The following is a 17801-nucleotide window of genomic DNA, read 5'->3' as shown; positions in this document are numbered from 1 at the left end:
CTGTGGGTGACAGGACGTCTGTCTTTGATTTGGTGGAGATAAAAGCTGGCGAGGAACCTGCCGTTATCGCACTTCTCCATCGGCTCAGACACGTTCGGTGCGAAACTCGCCACCAGCAGGTTGGGGACACGTCTGTAATACAGAAAGTAATACAGTCACAGCTCCGCCGCCCTCAGGTTTCACCGTGGCTGCCTGGGAATGTTGAACAAATATTTGCTCAGGCAGCACTGTATGGGACAAGTCATTTGAAAATGCCATTGTTTGCATAATTATCATATCTCTGTGGCATTTCCTCACCCCCTGCAAAGACTTCCCCTCTCTGTCCATTAGACAGCATTGGTCTGAATATTCTGTAGAAGTCCAGGAGAGATGATTGTAGGTATTGAGTTGTTGCTCATTATTCTACATGACAAAAGTAAAAAAAACAACATTAATCAAATTAAAAGGAATTAATTTGATTTTTTAAATTGTTGTTTGGTTAGGTCTTATTATTCATGTAGTAATATTGTAAATAAAGTTGTTTGATAAAATGGCTTTGTTGATTGGTGTATATATGCAAAAAGTTATTAATTAATTATATATATACACACACACATTATATATATATATGTATACACACACAAACATTTATATATATATATATATATATATATATATATATATATATATATGTATTCTTTTTTAATACAAATTCATCACTTGTTAAGTTCAACTGTATTTGTTCTAAATAAATAAAGTGTATTTTGACTGTAGCGTTTGCAGGTGATCCATATTTAGCTGCACATATGCCCATATAAGGCAGACGTGCAGGTTTTTCTACGGAACCAGTATGGATATGTTCGGCCACATTTCCTCCCACGACAGTAACATCCCCTTCGGCCGCATTTATTTCCATTCCTTTGCATCTGACAGTTCCTTCTTGTAATCATTCAACGCGCCATTTTCTCTAATTGGTACCACAGCCCCCAAAGCTTCTGATGATGTCAGTGACCTGCATGTGATGGTTCCAAACCTGTAGGCGGGACTGCGGACCCACCAATCTGAACGGAATATTCTGGAACATGCCCGGCGATGTTCTCGTGTGGATTTACGTGCGATTTTTCTCCTGAGCTCCACTGCTGGTTTGAATATCTGTCGCCGAGGCGTCAGCCACTATCTTTATTCCTTTTCCTGTTGGCACAGGGCTTCCCCGTCGTACATCTTGGAAAATAAACCAATCAAAGCATTCCTAACCTTGACCTGTGTTCCTCTGTTTTTGTGTGAATGACCTCAAAGTTCTCTAGAACGCGTGTCCCCCCCCCGCGCCACTCCATTATCAGCCCTCCCCTGAGAAATGTGTTGGAATGCGACAGGCGGGCCACTAGTCGCTTGTGAATGCGGGGGGGGCGTGGCCAGCAGAGGGCTAAATAAATAGGAGCCGGGGCCGGCGACTTCACCACAAACACCTGCACTTTACTCCACCATGGCTGGATCTCTGGGTGCTCTGCTGGCCTTCTCCATCGTGCTCGCTGTGCTCCTCGAGGACGGTGAGTGCAGAAGCTGACGGAGACGTGCCGATGTGAAGCGTGGACGAGAGAGGTCTTCACGTTGCTCCTTCGTCCGCAGGTGCCGGCCTCCCGGTGTCGGGACACGTCCGGACCAAGCGCTGCTCCTGCAGCAACGGCTTGGATGAGGAGTGCTACTACTTCTGCCACCTGGACATCATCTGGGTCAACACGCCCGGGTAAGTCCGGACCGAAACACCCCGCAGGTGGCAGTGGAGAGGTGACGTTGACCTTTAACCCTCTCTGGCCCTCAGTAAGACCACCCCGTACGGACTGGGGAGCCCCCTCTCCCGCCGCCGCCGCTCCGCCGGACGCTGTGCGTGCAGCAGCCCGGAGGACCGGACCTGCCTGGGCTTCTGCCACCACAGGTGAGTCTCCTCGCTTCGGAGACAAGCGTCCGGTGTCAGCCTGATCTGACTCGTCCCGCGTCCCGTTCACAGCTCGGAGAACCCTGCCCTCGTGGTGGTCAGCCCCCGCGAGCAGCACCAGGAGAGCTCGGTCAGGTCCGGACCAGAGATGCTGCAGACGCTCAGGTGAGAACCGCCGCTGGCGCGAGGGACGCAGCACGAGCACGGCCGAGGCGTTCGGAGATTGTTCTGACGCACGCGGGTTTATCCTTCACAGACGGGTGTCCCGGTCTAACCAGAGAGCAGCCGAGAAGCTGGGAGCCCGGTCCAGGTAAACGAGGGCGTCCTCCTGGGAGCCTGTTGCTCAGGATGGGCTCCGTGGCTGAGGAAGCAGCGACCGCTCTGAAGCAGGAGTCTGTCTTCCGGCTGCCAGGTGACGATGTTGGATTGAGACCAAACGCCGAGCTCTGGACGCTGGGATTTAATGAAGGTCGTTGCCTGCAAGACGGATCATGGGTGTCACAAACATGCTGGACTTATAATCATATCGGGGACAATGATGCACTCAAATGTTCTCATGAATTGGCTGAATATCCTGCAAACATAGAATGTAGAACACTGTTAGATGTTCTGTATGGAGTATTTGGTTGACTCTCCTGTTGGTGGATTAAGCCTAGTCTTAAACTCACGAAAAACTCACTGAAGTCCTGCGCTGGTCTTAATCCACGAATGTCTGCTTTCTCTGAATCAGAGTTAATGCGCTTATCATTTCATGCCGAAGTGAAGACACAGGTTCCGCTCTTCAAGGGCCACCTGCCACCAGTTTAATCCGTGTCCTTTAATGTATGAGAAATGTGTGTGTGTGTGTGAGTGTGTGTGTGTGTTTTAAACACGTCAGCGCAACCATTTGAAGGAGATGACAAGAGAACAACCTCTTCGTTCGGCCCACAACGGGCCCATTGTGCGGCTGATGAAGTTCTGAAAAATGACATTTTTCTGCACACAGGAATTCCCGTGTCACTGTGCTGCGTGTTTGTGACATATTATGCATATTTATTAGATTATTCCTCCGTTTTTCTGTTCATTGGTTTATTCAGGATTATCGAAGGAGGACCAATCAGGGAAACAAAAACTCTGTCCATGCTACTGTCTTATTTATTTTAATTTATTGCTGTTTTCTAGGTTTGTTTGGCTTATTATTTTTGTTTTGGAATATTTATTGTTTTATATTTGTTTTGCAATAAAATTTATAAATGCATGAATGTGTTTGGAGCATTACTCAGAACATTCCGTGACCTGTGCACCAGGCATGAGGAACCTCTTTATTGCCCAGATCTTCGGCCCGCCGTAGTTTCACACCCATTCTTTTTACCCTGATTTATTTCAAGCCTTTTATAATCTCGTCTGTTCGAGTGGCTGGAGGCAGCGAGGGACTTTAGTCTCCTGTCAGTCACCTGGGACGTCTGGAATGTGATTTGCCCCCCCCATTCCTCCGCCAGATGTTTATTCAAGATTGCCAAGGGGGAGACAAGGGGAGCCTTCATCTCGCCTATCAACATCTGCATCAGCAGAAGTTATGACAATAAAGACCGTACAGTAGTCAACCTGCAGGAGCCACGTCCCAGAATTCAACACCACTATCCACGTATACATCTCACATGGTGCAGCCCAGCAGGCATGTAATGCATATGGAATGTTTTTTTTTTTTTTTTTTTTTTTATGTAATACTTTGGATGCTATCTTCTGCTGGAAGGAGGTCACTGGCAGTAATTGTCGCACACAGGATGCATGGCAGCTGCAGAAATAAGCAGGTCTGAGACATAATCGGCCGAGGCTACCCTCCGTTTCACCTCCTCAGCGTCCATTTTTCGCGTCTCTCTCGCCCTGGTTAACATTTAATAATGCACGCGAAACAAGTTCGAACCACAGACTAATTTACAAGCACCCCAGATTTACAGCTCTACGCTGCAGACGTGAGGGGACGGCGGGACGGTCCTCCACCTGACCTGTGGATGAAAACACATGCGCTCACCTCCTTCCTCCTCTGAAGCTCCGAGCCGGACCTCACTGTCTTACGAAACAGCTGACTAGGTGCGAGGAGTTAAAAAAACAGGATGCTTTTTCACATTCCTGGCACATTCCTGCCGTGTTACGGGGCGGGAAAAAACATGGGAAAAATCCCGTCGGGTCTCCTTTAAAGAAGGAGGAAGTGATAGGGAAGGGATGGAAAGTGATTACGGGTGTTTGTGTTCTCCACCAGCTCTCCTTCTCTTGGCCTGTTTGATGGACGCCGGCCCTCTCAAAGGTCTGGAGGGACGAAGAGGTCCTTTCAGCATCTAAAATCCAGTCCGACTTTATTTAGAAAGCACTTTAAAAACCCCAAGTGATGATTTTCTGACGTGCTTCTACTTGCAAAGATGCAGAGCAATTTGTAACTGCAGATTTAGGCCAACAGTTTGCTCCCACACGCTGCTCCCCGGGCGCCTGTCATGGCTGCCCACTGCTCACCAAGGGTGATGGTTAAAAGCAGAGGACACATTTCGTTGTGTGTGCTGTGCTGTGCTGTCACTTACTTTTTACTTAGAGCAATAAGCTGAAAGGGATCTACATTTTACCCAAAGCTTCTCCGGCTGACAGGTATATTATAATATTCCTCTGGAATATTAACTCTGGAAAGCTGTTGTTTTGTTCCAGCGGCGGTGATTCCGGTACCAGCCACTATCTGCACATTCCTCCCCTTCCTGGTTTTGTTCGCGGTGGATGGAGCAGGAGCGGGGTCAGGAGCGCCACTCATGGCCCTGAGGCTGATGCCCCTCGGCGGCGGGCACACGTGTCTCGGCTGCTGCTGCTCCAGAGAGGCATGTCTGCACAGGGAACATTCCCATCAAGTCCCATCTCCGATGCGAATCAGTTTCAGTTTCCCATGTGTGGTGGCACACGTACGCCTGATGACAAGATTAGCGCCGCTGTCAGACAACGAGACACTGTGGCCTACTGTAATCGGCCCAGGGACAGGAGCTCTGTAAACAGCCGCCATCCTTCGTTTAGAGCATCAGATCCCAATCTCGATTTCCATTCACGTACCAAGGCGCACAGAGCAAGCAGTCAGGAGGTCAGTGGTATCGGATTAGTGAGGGTGTCCTCCAGCACGTCCTCTCCGGGAGGACATTGGGTGAACTGTCCGCTGTGGACCACACAAGGACAGGCTTCAACACCCATCGGACATAGAATTGCTCTGCTGACGTGCTAGATGTTTCCTCCAGAACCGTACATGCTGGTATAACCATCAAACCACCACTTGAACATCGGATTTCCCTGTAATCTTTTTCCTCAAAATGAAAAAATTGCTAGTTGGCAACTGTGACTGAGAAGTGTTGCCAGATTTAAAAAAAAGCGAGGAAATCATGTTTTGTGTTGACTGTGTGCAAACGTGCACCTTGCTAAATCGAAACAAACCACACCCGTTCCATCAGAATAGATGTAAGAAATGTCCGATGAAAGTGTGCAAGTGTGCATTTCCTCGAAAGGAACAGTTCAGCGAGTCCAACATGGCCCCTCTGCTGCATGCGCTTCCACGCTGATCTGAGCTGATATCTGCCATGCTTGGTGACCAAAAGTCCTATCCAGTCAAGAGGTGGAAACCAAACAACAGAGCTGGAGTATTCTGGAGGAACAGGAGTAAGATGCACAGCCGAGCTAAGATGCAGGTGCATCCCACACCCTGGCAGATGGTGCATGGTCACGACAGGGTCTGAAGATGATTGGGTTATGTGACTTGAAGCCTTGCAGCTCCATTGTCCCAAGTGGCTGTTAAACCACACACACACACACACACACTCACACATTGCAGGAAGAGGACGCTTCCTTTAAAAACCCATAATCACAGACAAACAAGCTCCAATCTTTCCATCTCTCACACGTGCATGACCATGCATATCCACATTTACATGCATGTATATATTGCACCGATACACACTTGCATGGTAAACACACACTTTCACACACACACACACACACACACACACACACACACACACACACACACACACACACACACACATACACACACACACACACACACACACTCATTGTCCTTTTCCACCAGTTCAACTCTGCAGCCGCGAGGGCGTGGCCCTGTGTGTTTTTGTTGTGTCTGTTCGCGCCACCGCTCGGCTGGCACGGGGCAGGAAGGGGAAGACTGAGGAACATTCCAGACTCTCGGATCTTGGGAACAAACAGCAGATAGAAGGCATCAATAACAGGAGGGTGGGGCCTTTCCACTCTTGCTGCTTTTTATGATTTAATTAGCACTTTCCATTAAAACCTTATTTGGCGAAACTGGGCTTCTCGTGACCACGCTCAGCCAATCACAGATCGGGGGGCGGGGGGGTCTGTGATTAAACGTTATCATGTTCTTTACTGAACCGTGCAACAGCTTTGAGCAGGATGTAAAACACAAATAGATATTAAAACAGAAAATAATATCAATGATATCAATTTGCAGAGCAATTGGAGGTTTAGGGCATCTGGATTATATTCACAATATTACTTATTTTTATCTTTCTTCAGTATGATTTTTGTATAAATGTTCAGTAAAAGTCGTTCATCAAAGTGAAATGAAAACGACAGACTCTTCTGAGAATTCACACTAAATCTGATAAAGGGATGGAATCGTCCGTAACAGGACTGGGTATTTCCAATACTCGGCATTCCTTACCGGTGCATCACAGGCGACTAAAAAAGATGCTCCGGTTCAGAGCTGAACATCAACTGAACATGCGATTCTTTTACAGTTTTATAAAAGTCCAAATAGAAAAAAGTATATTTTTTATTTATATTGATCCTCATGCTAAGTTTATTCTGGAAAGATCTTGTGATGATTGTCAGAGCTGTTCCATCCTCCTGTTCCATCTTGTCACCCCCTCAGCTGGATCTTCTCCCAATCCAGACCCCCAATTGTGGTGACAGGGTGACCTTAAACCCAATTTAGGCCTGATTTCCAGAAAGAACAGGTGAAGCATTGCTAATCTTCAAAAAAGACATGTCCTCATGTCATTTTAATTCTACGTTAATGTTTCAACTGTATGTTTCTTGGCAACCATATCCTTTAATTGAACTAGTAAACTTGGTGGATAATATTTTTCTATGTCTTTTGCTTCATTCTTAATAATACCATGGTCACAGTGAACATGGTTTTGCTCAGATGACATATGTGACATCATGTGTGATGTCTACATATCTCCCGTAAAGGTCAGTTTCTGACGTTGAACATGGACATGGGCTTGTTTAATTTTCCCCCATGGCATTTTGCAGATTTAGGAAGGTCTAATTTTGGCTTTCCTCCTCCTCCTTCTCATATTGTGACATGCGTTTGTAACTTTGTGATACACCGCAGGTCCCCAGGATGGCCAGGGATGGAAACCCAAGGACACAATGCTGATTTATCAGCACTGACGGTGCTGAGGGGGCGTACGCGCAGCTGCCCTGGGTGGGGCAGTAGAAGAGGACACTATCAGGGAGGTGTTGAGGGATGCTGGAGTGTCATCAGGCTGGAGATGCTGGTGAGTCAGTGACTGGGTGTCTAATGCTTTCAAATGGAGCAGAACATGGCCATGCCATGGGTAATGACAACAGGAGCTGATGGGGTTATCACTGGGACCATTCGCCCCCATTGTCACGCCCGAATTTTCTCCAATATTCACCAAAAATGAGTCACTTGTCTCCTGCTGTGATTTTCCCTCATCTCATACCATAGGCTCTACAATCCAACATTTACATTCTCAGTATTTACCAGACACCCTTATCCAGAATGCCTTACAATCAATAGTTCCAGGGATAGTCCCCTCTTAACTTTGCTATCAATGCGAAAGTGAAAGTGAACTGATTGTCATTGTGATCCACAGCACAGCACACGTAATGCACAACATAATGTGTCCTCTGCTTTTAACCCATCACCCTTGATGAGCAGTGAGCAGCCATGACAGGCGACAGCCATCGAACCGGCAACCGCTTCCTTAACCGCTAGGCCACCACTGCCCCAGTGGTAATAAACCTTGATACGCTGACATTCACAATCAAGCCAATGCTGCTTCCTTATAAAGTGTCATTATAAAGTTGCTGGAAAGTGTCATTACTTGGTAAATCTAATTCACGTTATCTTTTCAATTATATTGTCCTTATGTCTCTCATTTAAAATCTCCCCGACTTGTCATAGTTACGAGGCCTGATGGAAAACAATATTCTATGCAATCCTATTAAGTTCATTTTAAATTTCTTATACCAGGAACAAATACACTGCTCACTACCACAATGATCCTCAACACTTGTTCTGAGCCCAATGCTGTACTCCCTGTTTACACATGACTGTGTGTCCAGACACAGCTCCAACACCATCATCAAGTTTGCTGATGATACCACCGTTGTAGGCCTGATCAGCAACAACGACGAGACGGCCTACAGAGAGGAGGTGAGACTCTTGGCAGAGTGGTGTCAGGAGAACAACCTCTCTCTCAACCTCAGCAAAAGCAAGGAGATGGTTTTGGATTTTAGGAGGCAGGATACAGCTCATCTTCCTATCTACATCAGAGGAGGTGCTGTGGAGAGGGTCAGCAGCTTCAGGCTCCTTGGGGTCACCCTCAGTGACGACCTCAAGTCCTCAGAACACACAGCAGCGGCCACCAAAAAAGCCCAGCAACTCCACTTCCTCAGACGCCTAAAGAAGGCTGGGGCATCCACCTCTGTCCTCACCAGCTTCTACAGGTGCGCTGTGGAGTCCATCTTCACGGGGAGTATTGCGTCCTGGTACGGCAGTTGAAGTGCTCAGGACAAGAAAGTTCTGCAGAGGGTGGTGAAAACAGGATCACAGGCACACAACTCTCAGCAATAATGGACATTTCCAGCACGCGCTGTCTCAGGAAAACAAAGAACATCCTGAAGGACCCCAGCCACCCTGCACTGTCCCTTTTTACTTTCCTGCCATCAGGCAAGAGACTCAGGACAATTCACACACGCACATCAGGATTCAGGAACAGATTCTACCCCAGTTCCATCAGGCTATACATCACATAGTATGCACTGCACTGTCACTTAAATTATGCACAATCACTTTCTTAGATATATTCACCCTTCTGAGACTTATTTATTTATTGCTGCTGCACTTTGTCTTCTATGTCTTCTATGTATCATGTTCTTTGTCCACAGGTAAATTATGAACATGTCTATGTAATGATACATTGCTCTAAATTGAAGACAATGGACGAGACTGAGACAAATAGCGTCGAGGCCGAGACAGAACAAAGACGAATTAGTGTCTAGACTGAGACAAGACCAAGACACATTAGTGTCGAGAACGAGACAGCATGGAGACCTTTTCTTGGCCAACATTTCTGGTACATTTCACAGCAGGAAGAATGTTGGTACAGGCTGTTTAAAATATATTGCTTCACACACAGTCATGTTTTTTACACGGTTATACAAGCATAAATGTGCCGGTAAAGATTTAACTCCCAAAGGCTTCTCCTGAAGTGATGGACACCAATATGTAAATTAATCACTGACAGGCACAACGCTTCTTATGATACAATGCTAAAGTAATAATGAATATGTTAGTCCATATGTTAGTATATGGAAACTGATTAGCTGAAACAACAAAAAAATTCATTCGCAAGATAAAAACTTGCATGTCTTCCACTGAGGGCAGTGGTGGCCTATCGGTTAAGGAAGCGGCCCTGTAATCAGAAGTTTGCCGGTTCGAATCCCGATCTGCCAAGGTACCACTGAGGTGCCACTGAGCAAAGCACCGTCCCCAAACACTGCTCCCCGGGCGCCTGTCATGGCTGCCCACTGCTCACTCAGGGTGATGGGTTAAATGCAGAGGACAAATTTCACTTTGTGCTGTGCTACTGTGTATCACAAGTGACAATCACTTCACTTTGAGGATGGCTCTGACCAACTTGTAGTTTTCTTCTTCTGCCTCTGCATTAACCTGTCGGACATTCCCTTTTTTTCATCCCAACACACTTCTACTTCATTTGGTTTGTGTGTTTTACTACCTTTGCCACGACTAAGGGTGTCTGTAGCCCAGGCCGTCAGGTAGTGATGGATTCATGCCCAGGATGAGATGAAACGACTTCACCAGCAGGAGGTTGGTGGGATTTCTGGACACGACGCCATGCGGCCCACCTGCCTGCTGGAGTTCAGAGAGCCTGAGTCATGAGTTACTCTAGGTCTATGACCAGGCCGTGACCTGCAGCTCCAGGCATGTGTGCACTGGTAACCCGAGCGATGACATGTGGCCGTGACATGTGGCCACGACTGTTTACAGTAAACCTCGGACAAGTAACGACTGACGTACAACTGCGCTGGCAAAACACACGACACCTCTAGCGAGGTGATATGATATCTACAGTAGCATCTTTATACCCATCATGGGATAGTCTAGGAGATGCCCGCAGTGGCACCATATCACTGGGTGCCATCAGGACCCGGGATCAGTAATGCAAAGCAAAGATGCGAAGACGTCACTGTTTTTGCATGTCAGATGAGGAAATCACCCCTGACATCAAGTCACCCTGCAGTAACCTTCTATTCTTAGCTTTTGACATCATCGTCCAGATACAACTGATGTTTCCAAACACGTGCAACGGGATCTTCAGTATGTTCATTGCTGTTAGAGCCACTGTAACGTGTTTTAAAGGAATGCAGATTAAAGTATATATTAAAGATCCCCGATTACGGTGGTGCAGAATTACAGCCACTTTGATCCAGTCCCACAATGAGATTTCCACAGGATGCGCCGTTTCTGTAGCTTTAAATGATAATGTGGAGCAGAGAGGCGGCGCAAGAAGAGCGGCCTATAGAAGTGTTCTCAAGTGTTCTCCAGAAAAAAATCGTACTTTATCCACGGGTTCGTCAGAGTCTCTTGTGATGGAACTAAAAAAAATGCATTTGTGCTCATTTTTACATCCAATCACCGCTCAACATCAATGCTTCTTACGTTTGGAGCCATGACGGTCGATGGAGATAAATTTTCAGGGGAGGCGTGGGAAATTCTCTGGACGGAAAAAAACATGAGAAACATCATAAGGGGACAAATCCGACCGTCTGATCTGCTGCTCTCTGAACGGTGAAGCAGAACGACCAAAACGCTCTTTACGCCTACCGCCATTTCTAGCCACTGCAGGACCAGAGACAGACTGGGGGAACTCGTATTAACGTTAAACAATCTCACACAGGGACATTTTCATAATAGGCGACCATCAAAGTACTGCAGTGTGCATAGAACAAAGAGCAGTAGCCGACTGATGACTTCATTTACCGATAAGGTGTGTTTCTCTGTACCGACGCAGGTCAATAACTTCATTCTTAGCTGCTGCTCATTATTAAAAACTAGTCTAATGAAAATTAGTGTCTGATTTCCCTTCACTCGGTTCTTTTAAAGTAACACTGTCACACCACCTTTGTGCATTCTTGTATTTCTAATTAGATGAAATAGTGTAGGTGTAAAAAACGATGGCAAACAATGTGAATGTACTAGAAACAACAACAACAATAATTATAATAATAAGTAGAAGACAGTTATTGTTGCAGAGCAAATACAGTGAAGTCTGGCAGTAAATTTGTGAGGTGCACCAAAAAGGAGAGCGAAATTGTCATCAACGTTTTACTAATTTGCTGCCAGTTGGCACCGGGCTGCCTCGCCGACATCACTGTACGCAATCGGTGTCGTTTCTTGCAGAGTGAATTCCTTTCCCCCCAACTTGATGTGATGTTGGAGGTGCTGCCACGCTGTGTTGTACCTTCAAGAATAACATGTCATACTGACTGTAGACGACAACATGGCCAGCGTCTCATCGTTCAGCGTCCAATGACTAATCCCGCTATTTACCCACAATTCTATTTTCATTTCAGACGCGGGAGACTGTGTGACAGTGAACAGCAGGCCGAGTCAGACAGACTCCGTTGTGGCTCGCGCTGCGCTTGTTTGCTTAATGATGCATTGTCATAAATGGCTTTAACCCCCACGCGTCCCTGGTTATCTGCCATTTTCCGTGGAGATTGCAGCTCATTGTTAGGGTTTGTTTGCTTCGCGTCACATCTCCGGCCCGCACGGTGTCAGGGCCATCGCAGAAAACAAAGATTCCTCGGGCTAAAATTACCCCTGCCGAGCGCGGGGTCAGACTTTCCCGCCGTCTTGGCGAGTGGGCGTCGGTTGCCACGCCGTTTTAACACTGCGGGGGATTTCTGGGGCAGGGACCGAGTCACGGGTGCATTTTCTCTCCATGCCTCACACATTCCAGTGCATTAAACATGTAACAGGTGTATGATGACTGTCTGAGACTTCCAGTGTAGGTGCATCAGCCCTCTTCTTTTTTTTTTTTTCGTCTTTGCTTGGTAGAGTGTTCATTTTAAAGTATGGCTAATATTCAGCACTACAGTTCGTTGTTGGGAGGTGTCAGAAAGAAAAAAAAAAGAAAATTGCTGTGGTCTCTACCTTAGTTTGGCACCGCTGGCCTGTGTGTAGTTGGTGTGGTTCCCTTATTGAGATCGAATCATGTCAAAGCCAGGGTGCAAGACTCTGATGTTAACTAACTGGATATTTATGATTTATGCTTATTGGGAGGATTTAAAGCACAAATGAATCAGATTTCTTCCCTGTCCTGAAATTTATACTACATTTATAAAAGTGCCGAATGACTTGGAGGAACGCTGCTGCTTGCAGATTCTGCAAATTTCTTTCCCCGCGAGTCACCCTGGCCGGCTTCAGAATAACAGGAGCTACGGGGCAAGGCCAGGCGATTAAATCTTAATTGTTCGGCTGCAAATACAGTAGAGGAATTTGTGCATTCAGAGGCTTGGCACGCTGCACCGGCATTCACAGATCTTCAGACAGAAGGAAGCTGTCGTGGTGACGGCTACTGAGAAGGAAATGCTTTATGCTCCTACTGGACAAGACGGGGTCAACAGGGCAGGAGAGTAAACAGCTCCATTTACTTTACTAGTAACAATGAGCAAAATCCAAGACGTTACAATGTGAAATATCTTTATTTATCACAGGACACAGGGATTTTATCATTGCCGTAATTGAAAAATGATGAGAGGAAGGGTGAACGTAAAGCTTTTTTCTTGTTATGATGACCCAAGTGAACCTGGATTTCCTGTTTTAAAGCACACAAGAGCGATAAAGTCAATCAAAATGATAATGAGCGCCGTCCTCTTAATGCCATGGAGGTTAGCGAGTGGGAAAAAAGCACATTCATATATCAATGCAAGAATGCGCAGTCATGCCGATAACAGCCACTGCACAAGACTCAGCAGCTTAGGTGTGATGCTACGAACCCGCTGAACTTTGGTGATGATTGCAACATGCTAATATTGCTTTCAAGCTAATAACACACTAGGGAGTTGCTGGGTGCATCTAGCAAAGTATAAAGAATTTTGGAACATGCTAATGTTCTTATATATTGTGCATTATTTCCCACATTATAAACCACATAATGGTGGAGAGGAGAATGTGAAAGCGTTTTATGTGTATTGTGCAAAGTGTGTGTGTGTGTGTGTGTGTGTGTGTGTGTGTGTGTGTGTGTGTATATATATATATATATATATATATATATATATATATATATATATATGCGTGTAAAAACTGATTGTTGCATAGTGGACCAAAAATATATATTAATTTAGCAAATGCTAAATGAAAAAAATGTATAAGGCTTTTCTGAACATTCCGCATAACATATCTGATTGGCCACAGTCACAAAATGACACATGATGCATCTCATGGCAAACGCTGCGAGGAGATAAGAATGACAATAAGACTATGAGAAACGTTGCCAGTTGCAGCTCAGTTTCATTGCCGTTCTGACATCGGCTATCAGTTATCTCCACCCCTGATTCATCCCAAACTCGTTCTAAAGGCCATTCAGCTGCACCTCCGCCCACTGGGCACTTCTGCAACTGTTCTGAAGTCCCCGCTGGATGTGGGCCTCGGCCGAGTGCTGCCGTGACCTTTCAGCCGAGTATTTTTAGGGGCTTCTGGCACACAGGGATTTTGTGTTTAGCATTAGGTCCATTGTGCCATTTCTCCTTGAGACGTATTTATAGAAAAAAGAAAAAATATGTCTTTCTTGGTGCTCAGCCCTCAGACGTGGGTTTCCTACGTTTGTTTCATTAATCCAAAACTTGGATCTGTGGCACGGACAATAAAGGCCAAAATCCTGGCACCAGATCGCTCTGATAGTGAGCAAAAGAAATGGATAGACTGGAAAACGGAATTTGCCACCGAAAACAATGCATCAAAAGCCTTGCCCATAAATCACATAACATAACACAGAGCAGTGCAGGAAACTGAGTCTCTTCAGCTCCCTTGGATGGCTTAACCTCAAATGAATTGCCCACCAGACCACCATAGACCCTCCGTCCAGCCAGCCACATCTCCCTCTGGGAGTTATGTCTGTGTCCAAACTTGTTCAATAGAACGTAAGTGCCAAAAACAGGATGAAAGAGTGAAAGAGGGACACACAGGAGACAGCATTATTAATGGTACTGGAAGACTTACATTCAATGCCACTGGGGTTGCAATACGTACCTTTAAATATGGAATCACCCCATATTCGAAAATGAAATTGTCCCGTGACGAAGAGGGCATCATCCCGTCAACATTTTGGATTAATGTGTTAAGGTCTAAAGCAACAGATGATATAATGACTGACTGTAGTTACTGCATTACTATTGTTTTTTTTATTCACTTTATTTTATGTCTATTATATATAAAGTATTTGATGTATAAAGTATGATGTAAAGCCCTCTATGGTAGCTGTCCTTTTTTTTGTCTGCATGAAATGTGGCAACCCTACATGCCTGTAGATGAGTTTACATTTATCCCATTTCTCCCTTCACTCAGTTAAAGACGTTCATTTTCCTCCAGATGTCACGGCAGAAAGTGAATAGAAACAGAGTTAATAGCAGCAAAAAAGAGGTAATAGCAGCAAAAAAATAAATATGTATATGTATACATCTACAAATGTACAATTGAAATCTACACATGTGCAATGTTTGTTTGACTGTGTGTGTGTGGTCAACTGTGAGGTCTTTGTTATAGAGTCTGACAGCGGTTGGAAGGAAAGACCTTCTGAACCTCTCCTTCCCACGGTAGCAGTAGCAGTGCAGTGAAGGAGCCACTGAAGGAGCTGCTCAGTGCTGTCAGAGTTTCCTGCATGGGGTGGGAGATGTTGTCCAACAGGGAATGACAGAGATGCACACGTTTCGATTAGACTAGATTCAATTAGATGTAACAGATTAAAATGATTATGCCTTCCAAAATAATTTAATTTAGTCAGACGATGTCTACAGTTAAGATCTTTTGCAATCCAGATAGTGAGAACATACCCTATGGCATCAAGGCAAGGCAGTGAAGGTCCAGGCAAGCCAGACAGGCAGCGCCATAGCTGTGTTTTATCTCGCAAGCTGCAGCTTCTGTGTCAAAGTTGCTGATTGTGCTCAGGGCCAAGCAAACTGTGAGGCTTAAGAATACATTCTGCCACCATTAGAAGTCCACCCAGCAAGCATCTGAACAGGGATGCGTAATGATGCAACTGGGATTAAAGCTCCTGGTAACTGGTCACAGCTCCAGTGACACAGCAAGGACAGCAAAAATACAGTGTAGAGCATAAAATTATAACGAAAAATAAAAAATGATGCTGTCTTGAGCTTGACTTTTTGCTCGGGTGTTTTAAGATGTTCTCTGCAGCTTTTGTCTAAAGACCTGTAAATCTGACAGCAGCATTATACAGCCTGCATTTTATTGTCACATATCAACAGGCGTCTTCTTCAGTGCATATTAAACAGTGATAAAAAAATAACATATAAAAATGATAAGGCTCCATCATATCTGCCTGCAGTAAACAGAAGGGGGATCCAGAGTTCAGAACCTGCTGATTAGGAATCTGACAACAGAATGAATCAGAATATAATGTCAGGGAGTTTCTTTCCCTCTTTGTAAGGTGTAGATGAAACTGTATATCTATATGCCCTGGTGCTCTAAATCTAATTGTGTACAATTGTGGGCCCGTTTCTTCTGGCCTTGATGACAGCTGTAGAATTACTTGCTGGAAGCGGCTGCAGTTCCACATTTGGCCACCACCTGAAATTGTGAAAAGTACGGGGGCGCTATTGAGTCTCAGTTACCGTCCTCTGGCTCCCCTGGCTTGAAAGCTACCTGTTGTAATTCATTTACATTTACATTTACGGCATTTATCAGACGCCCTTATCCAGAGCGATTTACAATCAATAATTACAGGGACAGTTTCCCTGGAGCAACTTAGGGTTAAGTGTCTTGCTCAGGGAGGGACACAATGGTAGTAAGTGGGATTTGAACCTGGGTGTTCTGGTTCACAGGTGAGCGTGAACCAGAGCGTGGTAGGCTACTACCATCCTAACCACTAGGCTACTACCATCCTAATTCACCTAAGGCAGTGGTTGTTTTATGACCTAGCAACGTAAATGATTCACTATTTTTTAAAAAATTATGAAGAAACAAAACATTGAATGCTGTTACGGGTATGTCCCCAAATCGATGCAGGAGAATGAGAACCCTCATCTATAAAATGCTGAATTTGTGGTAAGCATGGACCTCGATTGTGATATTAGGGGGTCACAGTGCACTTATGAATGAATTAATTCAACAGTCCACACAGCATCAGTGCTGAAGACTTCTCTAGCGCTCAGATCAAGATCCATAAACATCCTTTATTTATCAATGCAGTTTGATGCAAGGCCATGGCGGGTCAGTAGATTTATCAGCAGATTAAACACAATGAATTAGATCTAAATGCGAGTGATGTGCAAAAATGTGGTGCTATAGCGCCATCATCAGACCTCTTCCCACACTTTCACATTTTTTCACATTTAGCCACAGAATTACCAGAAAATCTCTAATTCTACCATTCTAGACTCTACATCTCCTCCCTCAGACTCTCACGAGAAAATAATTTGCACAATACTTCTGTTCATTTAAATCTCACCATGTACCAAATGTTATGAGCAAAAACTGTATGCGTATTTATGTCTTATGTGCAATATTATTACTCTATTCAGAATATGGTTGATTTCTGTATACTGTTTGCATTTTATTTTGATTTAACTTATTTTATTATACTCTTTTATTATACCCTATTCAGACTGACTAATTTATTTTTTACTATTGTAATTATCTAATTCTTTATACTTGCATTATTCTACTGTCTCATGTCTCTCTGTGTCTGTGTAATGTGACAGTCGCACACAAACAATTTCCTCCGGGATGAATAAAGTTTTTTAAAGTTTTTCTGATTCTAGAATGTTTCTTATCTATCACGTATCTAGCTTTTGAGAAAAATTTAATTGTGCATATTGTAAATTATCCAGTATGTTGCACTGGACCTTAGGGTAGCAGTTTAGTAATCCAACACATGCCAAATTAAAACACGATTCATTTGACTTTTTTTTAACTTTGCATGTATTCGAGTAGAGATATCCTGGGTAAATTTTACTCCAGTAATGTTGTCCACTCAGAAGTTAAAAGGACAAGGAGACTTCTCGTAATTTAGAGGAGTGGGTTTTGAGGACAAACCAAATTTGTCCTTCTAAAAAAAAAAAAAAACGAAATAAGTATTCCACTAGATGGCGTTATCGCACGTCTTATTGTATCGGGTAACTGTATTGTGGGTCGAGGGCGGGGCCTGTTGCGCAGGGCCGCCGCGCATGCGCGGTGCGGCGCCGCAGCCTTTCACAGGTAAGCAGTCGAGTCGCGGCGCCGACGCGAGTTTCGTCCGGCGCGTCGCTCCGCCTAAAAGTTGCTGCCGGAGCGCAGATGGAAACGTAAAAGTTCGGAACTGTCCGTGGAACCTTGTGGTTTTTTTTTTATTCCATT

At 45.0% G+C, this 17801-nt stretch overlaps 1 protein-coding gene across 1 annotated transcript; it reads left to right on the top strand.

The window, feature by feature from the left end:
- Positions 1-1448: 1448 nt before the first annotated feature.
- edn2 (endothelin 2) lies at positions 1449-3059 on the top strand. The gene is made up of 5 exons (XM_028964843.1): positions 1449-1526; positions 1606-1723; positions 1799-1912; positions 1985-2077; positions 2169-3059. The coding sequence occupies exons 1-5, from the start codon at positions 1463-1465 to the stop codon at positions 2224-2226; spliced, it is 447 nt and encodes a 148-aa protein (XP_028820676.1). The 5' UTR covers positions 1449-1462; the 3' UTR covers positions 2227-3059.
- The last annotated feature ends 14742 nt before the right edge of the window (positions 3060-17801 follow it).

This window comes from Denticeps clupeoides, chromosome 20 (assembly GCF_900700375.1).
Source record: "Denticeps clupeoides chromosome 20, fDenClu1.1, whole genome shotgun sequence".
Classification (NCBI taxonomy): domain Eukaryota; kingdom Metazoa; phylum Chordata; class Actinopteri; order Clupeiformes; family Denticipitidae; genus Denticeps; species Denticeps clupeoides.
This window is presented reverse-complemented; position numbering and strand designations above follow the sequence as displayed.

What these genes read in the sequence shown, in the direction of transcription:
- edn2 (XM_028964843.1), top strand. Translation starts at nt 1,463, where the DNA reads ATGGCTGGATCTCTGGGTGCTCTGCTGGCCTTCTCCATCGTGCTCGCT. An exon ending in CGCTGTGCTCCTCGAGGACG is followed by an intron (nt 1,527 to 1,605) that starts GTGAGTGCAGAA and finishes CTTCGTCCGCAG; the next exon opens with GTGCCGGCCTCCCGGTGTCG. An exon ending in GAGATGCTGCAGACGCTCAG is followed by an intron (nt 2,078 to 2,168) that starts GTGAGAACCGCC and finishes TATCCTTCACAG; the next exon opens with ACGGGTGTCCCGGTCTAACC.